General features: G+C 40.2%; 1 protein-coding gene across 4 annotated transcripts in view; it reads right to left on the minus strand.

Annotated features, from left to right (window-relative positions):
* The window catches only part of LOC149321741 (cytoplasmic FMR1-interacting protein 2), a 106,507-nt gene that overhangs the window by 79,433 nt on the left and 13,094 nt on the right, over nt 1-13,980 (minus strand). For 3 of the 4 annotated variants that reach the window (XM_089527819.1, XM_089527829.1, XM_089527800.1), the window contains exons 2-4: nt 3,499-3,637; nt 1,145-1,234; nt 949-1,026 (exon numbers count right to left, since the gene is read on the minus strand). In XM_089527819.1, coding sequence (XP_089383945.1) covers nt 949-1,026; nt 1,145-1,234; nt 3,499-3,615 — 285 coding nt within the window. In that variant the 5' untranslated portion in view covers nt 3,616-3,637. Of the gene's footprint in view, nt 1-948; nt 1,027-1,144; nt 1,235-3,498; nt 3,638-9,036; nt 9,090-13,980 lie in introns of those variants that run through there. The other variant, XM_089527810.1, reaches the window with a different exon arrangement.

The raw sequence follows: 13,980 nt of genomic DNA on the forward strand, positions 1-13,980 counted from the left end.
TATATTTTCAAACTGTGGATGGTTTAAATAAAGAGGGACAACTATTTATGAATGGGTACCATGTTTCTGCAAAGTTGTTTCTTGTTATTTCCCCACTCACTAATCAAGCTTTTGTTGACCATTTTCAGCAAAGTAGTCCACCACAGCGTATTCAACCACCATAGGCGCATGTGCTCATCTGTGTTTTCCCCATATTTTACCATTTCAGCTTTACCAACTGGTCAGAATTCAAATCAATTCTTTATGTGGAAATTTCTGCATTTTCCACATGAAATTTTGAGAATATTAATAAAGATTATGAAAAGTAATACTTCATCTTATTATTTTATTTAGCCAGGTTTTAACCCTTTATCCTAATATTCCAGGACTTTGGGTGCCCACACTACCTCCAATATTTTTGTGAAATTTTATCATTAATTTTTGTATCTTAACAGATATTAGATACCATCCCTGAATTGTTTTTATTAGTCATTTTTTGGAAGAAGAAGATATTGATTGGTATGATGTGGTGGTCAATTTTTTCCTCCAATTCTCAACTGAAATAGATGTTTAAAGATTTGTTTCCAAAATGAACTTTGTTCCCTTTGTGTACCAAAGGAGTCTCCAATTGTTTGAGATTAACCCTCTGGATTTATGACAATTAACATACAGTTAATCTGTAAATCATACAGTCCCCTCAAGCAAAATGTTGAATCCTGGGTAACAGAAACATGTAAAACCTTGGTCCAATAATAGAACCCCATTCTACCAGCTGACTGTGATGCACAGAGGAAACTCTGGGATCCTACTCTATAATGGCCTGGCAAGTGTGAGAAACCTGTAGCATCCTCAGCAATATTTCAGAACACTTTCCTGCTCCAAGTTCTAAATAACTCCTATAAGATTCTTGTTCCTAGATTATTATTTCTATCTGAGTGGGGTGATTTAGAGTTCACAAGTCTAGTTTACCTGGGGAATGGCTCGGGAACAGCTCCTCCATGTATAAAGCATCACTGCATATTCATGTCCTTCCTCCAGCATTTCATTCTGGAATATAGAAACACATTGTAGCAAAATGGTGGTAGTGGTACTGGTTGCACAGAAAAACAATTATACTCCAAGCCTCCTTTAGCAAAGCTGGCTGTGCATCACCTCTGAAACTTACCATGCTTGAATGTACAGTAGCTTGTTCAATATACCTGGCGATGCCAGTTACGAAAGCATTTCTGTCTTCAAAATTGGTGTCAAAGTTGGCCTGACAACAAAGAGACAAACATTAACACCACTGACAGTTAGAATTGGAATGAACTCACACGTTATGGTAAGTCATAGGATGACATCTTATTAGGGAAATACACATGTGTAAGATAACCTCATGCCAGAGTCAGTAATTCTATAGCTGCTGCAAAGGTTGGTTTCCTCTTTTTCCTCCATGGTAACCAAAGCCACCCCTCCCCCCCGAACTACAGTAGAACAGCTAAAGCTGCCTGACCTACCCATAGACATGATATGCCTGGTGGAGGTCAGAGGCAGCACAGAATAATTGTGCTATGTCCCCATATGCTTTCTCAGCCACTGAGTCTTTTGGAGGACCCCAGTGGACCTCAGCAGATGATGTAATCACTTTGTGTCTGCCTATGAAGACACAGCTAGATGCTTCTACAATCCCTCTTGCTCTCCAACAGGCACAGAACAGCCATGAAGCAAGGCTTCAGTGGTTCTATGGTAGGTCTGGTGATGGCTCAGTAAGGGATAGTTCTGCATGCAGAATTACTGCACTGCTTTGGGCCACACAGGATGTTGGCCATACCTTGATAATTCACAAGGATTTGCTTTTAGCTCTGGCAGAAATGAAAAGTTTGGAGAAGATTTATCACTGATATTGCAGTTGACTGTTCTGGGTATGTTTTCATTTATGTGCAAGTGTTTTAATCCTATTTAATTTTTTTCAAGTATTCTATATTGATATGAATTTTATTTTGTATGTGAATGGCCTATGGTCCAAGCATTAATAATAAACTACTACTACTACTACCACTAATAATAATAATAATTAGATAACTTGAGTGAATGTATCAATATGTAGTCAGTACAAAACCACTATCTTTTAACACCTCATTAAATCAGTCAGTAAAGGAGCCATACAGGGAAGTTTGAATAAACCATGAGAAGTGGTATTTCAAAATGTGGTGGCTGAGGTAGCTTGGAGATGTGAATTCATGCTTATTAAATAATTAGAATACATGTTTAAACAGCAATAGAACACAAAAAGGATTCTCTTAATGGATGTCCAGTGACTTTTAGGATAGATACTGTAACATAGGAAAGGGCTCCAATATTCCCTGCATTTGGAAGGGAATTTTCCCCATAGGATGTGAAAGAAAAAACAATATGAAACAAATAACTTTTACTTGTTTATTTTCAGAATAAGCAAGCAATAAATAAAAGGTTCAAAACACACTGCAGAAAAAATCCAGTTTGAGGCCACTTTAACTGCCCTGGCTCAATGCTAGGGAATTCTGAGAACTGCAGTTTTGGGAGACATTTAACCTTCTCTGTCAGAGAGCCCCGGTGCCACAATAAATTACAGTTCCCAGGATTCCCTTGCACTGAGCCAGGGCAATTAAAGTGGTCTCAAACTGAATTATTTCTGCTGTGTGTTTTGGACCTAAGATATGCAACAGACCAACCCCAAAGGGGCAGCTTTAAGCCGCCTTTCCAAAGGCAGATTGGGGCTGTGGCAACTCAAAAAAAGAGTGTCAAAGAGCCGCTCCTTTTTCAAGCATCTAAAATGTGGCTTTTCCAGCCCCAGGGTGGCTTTCTGGTTCTCCGGTGGCATGCAGCATCTGAATGCTGTGCTGCCAGAGCATCAGAATGCTGGCCCACGTGTGGGCAGCCAAGCAGTTTGGGGATGTGCGTTATGTGTCATCTGCACACCACACCCCCAAGTTGGCTGGAAGCTGGTTATGCCAGTCTGTTCTGGCTGTGAGATTCAGTACAATAGGTTTATGACCCATAACAATCCAAAGAGAATTTCTAAACATCTCCATTTCCTGCGCATCTGTAAGAAGATCAGAACTTTCTACCTCTGCTTTAGAACAACCACAGTTTACTGTGCCATCTGAACACTCAACTGTGGTTAATCTCAATTATGGTTTGCTGAAAGAAACCAATTTTACAAACATTAATCATCAGAGAAATAGCAAATTGTGGATAATTTAAAAAAAAAAGGGGGGGGAAATATTTAAACTTCTCCTTGCAACCATGCTGGAGAAAAAGCAGGGAGCCCAGGGAAAGGTTAGGTTCACTCTCATAACACTAAACTATAGTTTAATATTACATCAAAATCATTATGAGTGTTTTCTTGCTGCTATAGCAACTTGTATTTTTTCCCTTACCTTCCTATACACTTTGCTCTTCCTTAATGAGAATGTTTTCTGATTCTCTTTAAAACACTAAGTAGTACAGAAGTTAGCTGTGAGTCTTTCTAGCTGTGACATATGATGAGCTGCATCTTACCTGGTACATAATAGATGATGGAGGTGGCTCGATACATGGCTGCTGATCGGGCAGTGGTAGTTCCTCCAGCAGATCCACATTGGACAGAGCGTCCTCCAAGGTCACGTGAGTCGTCATGGTTCAGAGCTTTCAGACTCGCCTACAAGAAAACAAGTTTATGTTACAGAACCAAAGAGAGAAAAGAAAGATATTCAGAATTGTGTGCATATGCAGCAAACCCAATGAATATTAAGAATAATTCAAAGCTTGGAGAAAGTAATTGGGGGGGGGGGGGGTTCTAACTCTCAGGATCCCCCAGCTAAATGGGAGATATATAGATCCCCCTGCCAAAGTGGGTATATATTACATTCAGAGGGTGAAACATCATGTACACTAACTCAAGTATAACCCCAGTGGATTTTAGTGTTGAATAACCATGCAAAAGATCAGGTTGCACAATTGCACTCTCTTCTTGTACAAGAGAAGTGCAATCCCACATGGAGGTTCCTGAGTTCTCATCTGCTAATCCTTTTTCATATGACATAGTCCCTCTCTCTACAATGTTTTCAATAGTTTGTGAACACAAATACCAAATATACATTTATATTTATTATACTCTAGAGTCTAAACAGAGGAAACTACAGTTGTTCCAAGTTAATGCTGGAGGGGAAAGACAAATGGCTTACTCAAACTCTTTCTTTTTCTTAATCGACTAAATGAGAACGCTAGATAATAAATCCAGAAAGGTTATTCAAAGAAGTGTTGAGATAAATGACATGGACAATTCTGAACAGTTGAGAGAACAATGTTTATGAACTGTACTTTCATTATTTTATTACACACAGAAGTGGCAAGCACAGGACAGCACTGTGTGGCAGACAGGTGGATTAATTCGTTCTGAAAAAAATATAAAGTAATGCCCACAATGGGCAGAAGGATAAATCAGTAGTACAGTGCACCTGTGTCATACGCGGGCACGCCTTACGCAGCTTCCAGTGCCACGCTGTAAGAAACAGTGCCATGCACCAGAAAAGGTAATGGTGCACATGCCCGTGGCACATGCACCACCACATGCTGCTGCAGGCACGAGCCCCATTCACTTGAATGGGGCTTGAGCATCCAAGTTTTTTCCCTTTCGTGGGTGTGTGTGTCCGGAACGGATCCCCCGTGTAAGGGAAGGGACAACTGTATAACAATATCTCCTACATATGAAACAGCATCTTAGCATTTAAAATGACCATGCTTATCACACTACTGTGCTTCTGGAAATGTAGGTCCTGCCATGTGGTTAGGGGGATGTATGCTGAGGGAATCAGCTCTTCTCTTCCACAGCTTGTTTTCTTTCACCATCTTCACAACACATTGTAGCTATTACGTAGCTCTTTTGAGAAGCAGGTTTCAGTAAATAAAACTATTCAGGTAATGGTAATTAATACTGTATGGCAACAGTAATAGTTAACATTCTGTGACCTGTACTGAGCTATATAGTGATGGGACTGGCTGTTAGTCCCAAACTTTTTAGCTCCAGAGGTTAAGCAATTGAAGGCTTTAGAGGGTGAGAAAGGAGGTGGTAGGGCCACTGCATGCAGAAGATGGTAAATTGCTAACAGGGGACAGTGAAAAGGCGGAATTACTCAACCCCTTTTTTGCTTTAGTCTTCTCAGAAAAGACAAAGGGTGCTCAACCTGAGGAAAATGGAGCAGAGGACAGAAAAGGGGAATTTCAGCACAGAATAAGTAAAGAGATAGTACAGGAATATCTGTTTAACCTACACAAATATAAGTCTCCAGGACCAGATGAAATACATCCAAGGATATTAAAAGAACTGGCAAATATAATATTGGAGTCATTGGCAATAATCTTTGAGAACTCCTGGAGAACAGGAGAAGTCCCAGCAGACTGGAGGAGGGCAAATGCTGTCCCCATCTTTAAAAAGGGCAAAAAAGAGGATCCAAACAAGTATCGTCCAGTTAGTCTGACATCTATACCAGGAAAGATTCTGGAGCAAATCATTAAAAAGAGAGTCTGTGAACATTTAGAAAGCAATGCCATAATCACAAAAAGTCAACACAGGTTTCAGAGAAAGAAGTCATGCCAGACAAACCTGATCTCTTTTTTTGATAACATTACCAGCTTGGTAGATGAAGGGAATGCTGTGGATATAGTATATCTTGATTTCAGTAAGGGCTTTGACAAAGTTCCCCACGACATTTTTGCAAACAAGCTTGTAAAATGTGGGCTAAAATGTGGGATTTGTAATTGGTTGACTGGCTGAACCCAAAGGGTGCTCAACAATGGCTCCTTTTCATCCTGGAGGGAAGTGACCAGTGGGGTCCCACAGGGCTCTGTCCTGGGCTCAGTGCTATTCAACATCTTCATCAATGACTTGGATGACAAAATTGGGGGCATACACATCAAATTCGCAGATGACACCAAACTAGAAGGAGTAGCTAACACCCCAGAGGACAGGATCAAGATTCAAAATGACCTGAACAGACTAGAAAACTGGGTCAAAGCTAACAAAATGAGATTCAACACGGAGAAATGCAAGGTACTGCACTTAGGGTGGAAAAATGAAATGCACAGATATATGATGGGGGACACCTGGCTGAACGAGACTACATGTGAAAGGGATCTAGGAGTCCAAGTAGACCATAACTTGAACATGAGTCAACAGTGCGATGCAGCAGCTAACAAGGCCAATGCGATTTTAGGCTGCATTAATAGAAGTATAGTGTCTAGATCAAGTGAAGTAATAGTGCCACTCTATTCTACTTTGGTCAGGCTCCACCTGGAATACTGTGTCCAGTTCTGGGCACCACAATTTAAAAAGGATGTTGAAAAACTGGAGCGTGTCCAAAGGAGGGCAACTAAAATGGTGAAGGGTCTGGAAACCATGTCCTAAGAGGAACGACTTAGGGAGCTGGGGATGTTTAGCCTGGAGAAGGGAAGGTTAAAAGGTGATATAATAGCCCTGTTTAAATACTTGAAGGAATGTCATATTGAGGAGGGGGCAAAATTGTTTTCTGCTGCTCCAGAGACTAGGACCCAGAGCAGTGGATGCAAACTACAGGAAAAGAGATTACACCTCAACATTAGGAGGAACTTCCTGACAGTGAGGGCCGTTTGATAGTGGAACAAACTCCCTCGGAGTGTGGTGGAGTCTCCTTCCTTAGAGGTCTTCAAACAGAGGCTAGATGGCCATTTGTCGGAGATGCTTTGATTGTGATTTCCTGCATGGCAGGGGGTTGGACTGGATGGTCCTTGAAGTCTCTTCCAGCTCTACAGTTCTATGATTCTATGATTCCTTTTCTCCCTTTTAAAGTATCCCAATATATCAAAGTGTGTACTTGGTCATCATTCACAAATGAAAATGAGAACTTGGAACATGAATATGTTAAAAATTAATTTGTTGCAAAGCCCTGGAAAGTAATTTGATAAATGGCTGCAATATTCCCTAAACACAATGTTACATTGTGTGATGTGTGTGTTTGGAGGGAAAGAGAGACAGAAATCCAATATAATATTCTGACTGAAATGATACCCTGAAAAGCTATTACCACAAAGACTGTCTGGACATAACATGAGAAACTGATGGCTCCAGTGATGGCACAGGACTGACCAAGCTCTAGAGATCTGGGTCTGGAGCCTAAGAGGTCATATCAGGGGGTAGAGTGACCAAAGATTAGACAACAAGGGCTCCTCCTTCCTGACAGTTAGTGATGGTGCCAGCAGAGCAATCACCACTGAACATCACTACCGACAGTTCAGTGGTGATTGCTCTGCTGACACCATCATTAACTGCACGATTCATGAAGGCCTGGGCCCATTGTCATGACCCATGACTTCAGCCATGTTCTCATTCACAGACCACTAAGCAGAAGCAAACTGCAGAATTCATCACTTGAACTACATGATATTCCTCTTCCACCAACATTTAGGAAGGCCAAACCCTATCATAACTACTGATTGAAAAAAACACCACACCTTACCTTTATTCCATCAAAATGAGCAAATTTGGGCGTTGGTACTTACATCTCAATACAATTTGGTTTGTTGTTACAAAAAGGAACACTTTATACTGATTTATAACATATTACTTATAAGCTCTGTGAAAAACAAATAGTTAATAGATGCCTGTGACCCTATATAGTGGTGGGGAAATGCAGTTGCAGCTGTAAAGGAACATAGAATTGAGAGAATGTATTGTGACTCTGCACAGCAAATGCACGTCTAGCTATTACTCAACAGGATACTCACATGAAAGGCCTCTTGCTGGTTCAAAAAGAAGGAAAAAAATCCTGAGTTATACCAATTCACATTTTGGCCACTAACAATATAGCATTGAGGCTCATGTTCTTTCAAAAATCATATTACTCATGAATTTATAAACTAAGGCCCGGTACAGATGGGCCCGAAAGGGCGGGCTGGGGGCGCCTTTCATTGCTGCATAGCAGCGCCGCAGCAACCAAATTGTGCAGTGCTGCTGCGCAGCAAAAAAAGGAGCACTAAAAAGCAGCTCCTTTTTGTGTTGCCGCAAGCAGCCTGCAGCGGTGTGAGCACTTCACTACTGTACTGCTCCATTTGGATGCAGCACAGCAGTGACATCATCATTGCACATGCTGTCTACACAACGCTGCACAACAGTGTTGCCTTAGTCACGTGCTAGGGTTGTGGGGCGTGTGGGCACTCCGCCCTGAAGCAACCCTAGCACATGATAAGGGCGTCATTCAGGGCCCATCTGTACTGGGCCTAAATTAGCCTTCCATATCCATGGATACTTTATCCATGGATTCAAGTATCCATGGTTGGAAATATTAATATATATAATTTTCAAAAAGCAAAGCTTTTTGTCATTTCTTATTAGGGACACCATTTTACTGCACTATTGTATTTAATGGGACAGATTTTGGTATCCATGTCAGGTAGTGGAACCAAACCTCAGCAGATGCCAAGGGTCCACTGTATGACAGTACAGTACACAATGCAACTGCTGGATTCTCTTAATGATTCCACAGTGTTTTTACACATATATTTTGTCAAACAAATCTATTGCTTTTAAGGGCCAACCACATACCTCGAAACTTAAATGGGATGAAACAAGATATGCAAAGGAATCTGTGTTTTGTGAGGGATATGTTATTGTTCTTGTGATATATCAGTACATGAATACACATGCATGTAGATTTATCATTATGTATTTGTGGTCAGTGGCACCCTGAAAAGCACTGCTCTTATTGAGGCACTCTGACTCAAAGTGTATTATAATCTCAGTATAAAGGAAACAACAGATGGACACAATAGTAAGATGAGGTTATTCTGAAATGGCCCTTATTATGAGTGTGATAAACAGTTGTCAAAGCAAAGCAGCTGGCTCCTTAGGCTTCATGGACATAAGACTGATTTATAAGAAGAGGTTTCTGGAAGGACGACATATGGTCCCCACCTATTTCATTTTGAAGTTCATATACACTGCTAGAACCTGAGAGCTTGAATTTCATTGCCATGATGGCAACTCCAGAGGCAGAAGAGGTAGCAATCCTCTTGATGGATACTTACATTGTTATAATATTCCCCAGGGATCCTAAAATGAAGCTTGTTTATCTTACTGCAATCTTGCATTATGTCCCATAATGCAATTCTTTTGAAATATTTCTTCCATGGCCAACAGGCTGGTTCACATAGGCTGATACGGAAATAGATGTGCAATTTCCTTCCATAAAAAAGCATTATTTCAGGTGATGTGTGAGGTGATATACAACCTTTATTTACAGAGCTTGATCTGTGTGATAATACTGAACATTTTGAAGTGACAGGGAGTGGGATGTTTCAAGCAGCAGCTCCTGGTTTCAGAAAAGGAATGTAAGAAGTGTCCAAGAGGATTCACATTTTTATCTGTGGAAACTGAGAGGAGAAATCAGTGTGGAAAACATGTTATCTATGCCTGATGTCCCAAGTGCCTCTGAATAACTCTCTGGTTTCTGGAAATCAATTAAAAAATATGTGTTCAGGAGCTCAAAAACTGCTTTGTATATAAATAATTAAATAAAGTGGAAGTCTTTTCACAGCAAAAGCCATCCACTAAAGTAGATTTCATTCTGTGCTTGTTCTGCAAATCAATGAAAGCAAAGAACACACACACACACACACTGAGAGCGAGAGCGAGAGAGCAGTCCAATGAAAAAGAAAAGGACTGCCAACTCTTGAAATGAACAAGACTTATGTGTTTTTTGTAAGTTCAGTGACAGAGAGAGGTTCAGCAGGTGTGGCTGTACTTGTCACTGCTGATTGCTCTCAGACACTGTTTTCTCTGAAGGGCAAAAAGCTTCACTGACTGTGCCTCCTTTGCTACTGAAAACAAAGAAATCATGTGCACCTGTGAAAATGGCACCAACTTCCTATAACCTCAGCAGCTGACCATGGCTATCTAATATTGCTTCTTATGCAAATGTTTCACTGTAAAATTGAAGTGCACAGGATGCTTTCCCCCCTTCCCTTCTGTAAAACTTTTCAGTGGAATTCTGGTCCTGGTTTTATCATACTGAGAAAAGAATGTTTAAATTAAAGAACAGTGAAAGAAAATACTTGGTATATAATTATGGCTGCAGCTTTTTGCCATCAGGATTGCTGTCAACAGCCATCAGCTATTCCTACTGTGTGGAAAATTAACAGAAGACACCTTCTTCACTACTTAATTCAGGAACAGTTTCTCTGGCTAAGGTTCTTCCCATAAGGCTGCTGCTGTTGAAGGAACAGGGGCATTGCAAGGAAAAATAAAATTATACTGGCTTACATTATATCTACAATGTTTTCTGCTGACTGCATGAAAAGATTTATACTGATCTTTTGTTTTTTCCTTTCCAAGTCATGATTTCTAAACAAAGATTTTGTTACTTTTATGACCAGAGTCTAGACTCTAAGGGCACATCTACCAAGTTTTCCCCTGTAAACCAAGAACATCTGCTACATCTTCTTCACAACCAAGCCAAGCCAAAGACAGCTCTTCTTTTTCAGTGATATAGCAATGGGGTCACTGGGTCAGTGATCAAAAGGTCAGCATGGAGTATTAGCCAACAGAAGCCATCTGTGCCTCCTGGGCATGGTTAAGTTAAGTGTGCTTGAAAAAGGAACAAAACAGGATGAGGGTGGGTAGGAAATAAAACTGTACTCTTTGTGGTTGTGTATATAGGTGCAACACTTCCTGCATTGTCATGCCTGACACACAATGGTTGCAGCACCTAATTTTCAACTTATAAATCATTGAGGGCTGGATAATGTCAGCAATGCATGAGAAGGAGGCTTTTGCACAAGGAGATGTTTTACCTTTACAGAGGAAACAATATTCTTTATCAGCAATGAAGCACAGAAAACATACAAGTAATCTGGAATAGTCTTTCTTTCCTTTCTTTCTTCCTTCTCTTTTAAATCACACAAAATGCTTTCCTCTCTCCACTCAGACCCAAATAAATATTTAAGTATTTCCAAATGCTGCAAAATCTATACCCAAATCAGTAACTCCCTAAATAAAGTAAGCACTATGCTAGACTGACCTTATGCTCTCTAAAATGAACTTGTTCCCCGATGAACAACTGAACTCTACTCAATTGGTTTGAGCACTTGCTTTCATAATTGCGCAGTCACCATCCTCTGGGGAGCAACAGCATAGCTCTTCCATCCATGTTTAATAAAGAGCATGTGCTTCAGACATCAACTCAGAACAGCTCCATCTTCCACAAGAGAATAACTTGGGCTGACCTTGTAACAACTGAAAAAGGCCCTGACAGACAGACAGACAGACGGACAGACAGACAGACAATACATAAATAAAACAGAGACAGATAGACAGATACAAATGATGCCAAGGCATTTTGTTATAAATTCTGTTATAAAATTCATAAAAAACAATAAAATTTAACTTAAAAACAAGCAAACTAACAAACCGTTGGCAGGCCAATGCCTAGAGCCCCATGGCTTCTGTAACTCTATGATCATAATATAAAAATGCTGTATTTGGAACTGATGTACAATTCAGCATCCTGACAATTACATTTCTGCCTCTTAATGCTCCAAAAGTGGGAGATGGCACTGATAATTTCTGTGAAATCTGAAAAATCAAATGGGGATTAAGCAATGTAAATCAAACTACTAGATGAATAATAAATCATGCAAAATAGCGAACAAGAGACAAGTTATTTATCCACACATAAACCTACCAAATAATCTTTTGCATACAATTTGATCAACTGTATACTACAAAAAGGAAACAAATACATCACCAAAACATTTCCTGAAAACAACTAGCTTCAGGTAACTTGAGCATGTCAGTCAGAAAACACGCTTCAAAAATATTGCTCTAAAATACACATATAGGGCCTGAACAGACAGGCCAAAATAAAGCTGCTTTGGGTCACTTTGGAAGTGTGCTGTTTAAACCTACAAAATATCTTTTTGTTATCTTTTTTCCTAATGCTTTTAATCTGCTTAATATATGTTGTCTATGTTAGATGAGAAGACAGGGAAGAAGTATTCAAAGATTATCTGATGGAACAAGGATAACATATGCTTGGAATTGGAAAAAATTATGACATTCCAACCATTGATGACTGCCTCATTAAATTACATGGCATGTTAAGATTAGATAAATTAACTATGGCCTGTTACAGACTGCCAAAATAAAGCTGCTTTGGGTCTCTTTGGAGGTATGTTGTTTAAATCTTGCATGCATCATAAGAATCTGGAAGCTGCACCAAAGCTGCACTCCAGTGCTTAGGAATTTAGTGTGGCTTTGGCGCGACCTCCAGACTCTTAGGACCCATGCATCATTTAAATAGCATACCTCCAAAGAGACCCGAAGCAGCTTTATTTGGGCAGTCTGTAACAGGCCCAAAATGATTAAGAAAGATAGTATACCTAGATTTGGAGAAGACTGGACAGAAATGATATGGAAAGATAAATGGGGCCCAACAGTGGTCTTAACGTCAGAAAATTAAGTGAGATACAAAATTTGAATATAGAAAATATATAAGATATATATACTGTGTGTGTGTGTGTGTATATATGTTTGCATTTTTGTGTTTTTCCCCTTTCCTTTAGGTTTGTAGTAAATATATGCATGTGACAGTTTGTGAATATTTTTTCTTTTTGTAATATTGTTTGATTGATTGATTTAATAAAAATAGAAATAAAAATATTCTTTTAAAAATTATATACTTTAAATATAAAGAAAAGGCCCCAAATATCCCCAAATGATCCACCAAAACATCATTTTAGAAGTAATGTTACACCTGTTCAAAAATTAGCAATTTTCTTTCTTTCTTTTCTTCTTCTCTTGGTATATGTGTTTGGTGTATTTCATTTTGTTTATTTATATTATAATTAATATTATTACCATTGTTATTTATTTAGATTTCCTGCTGCTTAACCTTTTCCTTGCCATTTTTCTCAAAGTGTATTTATAATAATAATAATAATAATAATGGTAATTAACCAAAAATGATAATTACTTAGGAAATTGTGTTAATGGTAATAACTTAGGAAAAATGCATCACAGATAAATTAAATTAAATTAATTAAAATTTTTATTTGTACCCCGCCCTTCCGAATGATCAGGGCGGCTAACAAAAATGCACCGAAGTGCAAACAAAATACAAAGTTAAAAACATACAATTAACAATAACAATCCTAAAAACAATAAAAACCCCTTAGCCCATCCTCACGGCCACGAGAGAGGAGGGAGGCCCACAGGATGTTTCAGTCGGGGAATGCCTGATTAAATAGGAAGGTTTTTAGGCCCTTCCTAAATTGGGCCAGGGTGGTAGATGAGCGGAGCTCCGTGGGCAGCGTATTCCAGAGGGCTGGGGCAGCTGTGGAAAAGGATCTTCTGGTTGTAGCAGCCAACCTAGCCCCAGGCACCTTCAGGAGTTGCTGCCCAGATGTTCTGAGGGTGCGAGGCGGAATGTACGGGGAGAGGCGGTCCTTCAGGAATCCTGGGCCCAAGCCATTTAGGGCTTTATAGGTAATAACCAACGCCTTATATTGCGCTCGGAAGCGAATGGGCAGCCAATGGAGGTCTTTAAGCACGGGTGTTATATGGCTGGTCCTGGGAGCACCAGTGACCAGCCGTGCTGCCATGTTCTGCACCAGTTGCAGCTTCCGAGTTTGGTATAAGGGTTGCCCCATGTAGAGTACATTACAGAAGTCCAGTCTCGAAGTTACCAGAGCGTGTACAACAGTTTCAAGGTCCCTCTGAGCCAGGTATGGGCGCAGCTGGCGAATCAGCCGGAGCTGATAACAGGTACTCTTGACCGTCGCATTCACCTGAGCCGTCAGGTGAAGGGAAGAGTCAAGAAGCACCCCCAGACTGCGCACGGAGTCCTTCACGGGGAGCGTGACCCCATTCAGGACAGGTGGAACCACCGCCATTCCTGGACCAGGGGAACCTATCACTAGTACCTCCGTTTTCTCTGGATTAAGCTTGAGTCGGTTTTCCCTCATCCAGCCCAT

The sequence above is a fragment of the Sceloporus occidentalis genome, unplaced genomic scaffold, assembly GCF_023333645.1.
Source record: "Sceloporus occidentalis isolate IW3139 unplaced genomic scaffold, rSceOcc1.0.p SCAF_1, whole genome shotgun sequence".
Lineage (NCBI taxonomy): Eukaryota > Metazoa > Chordata > Lepidosauria > Squamata > Phrynosomatidae > Sceloporus > Sceloporus occidentalis.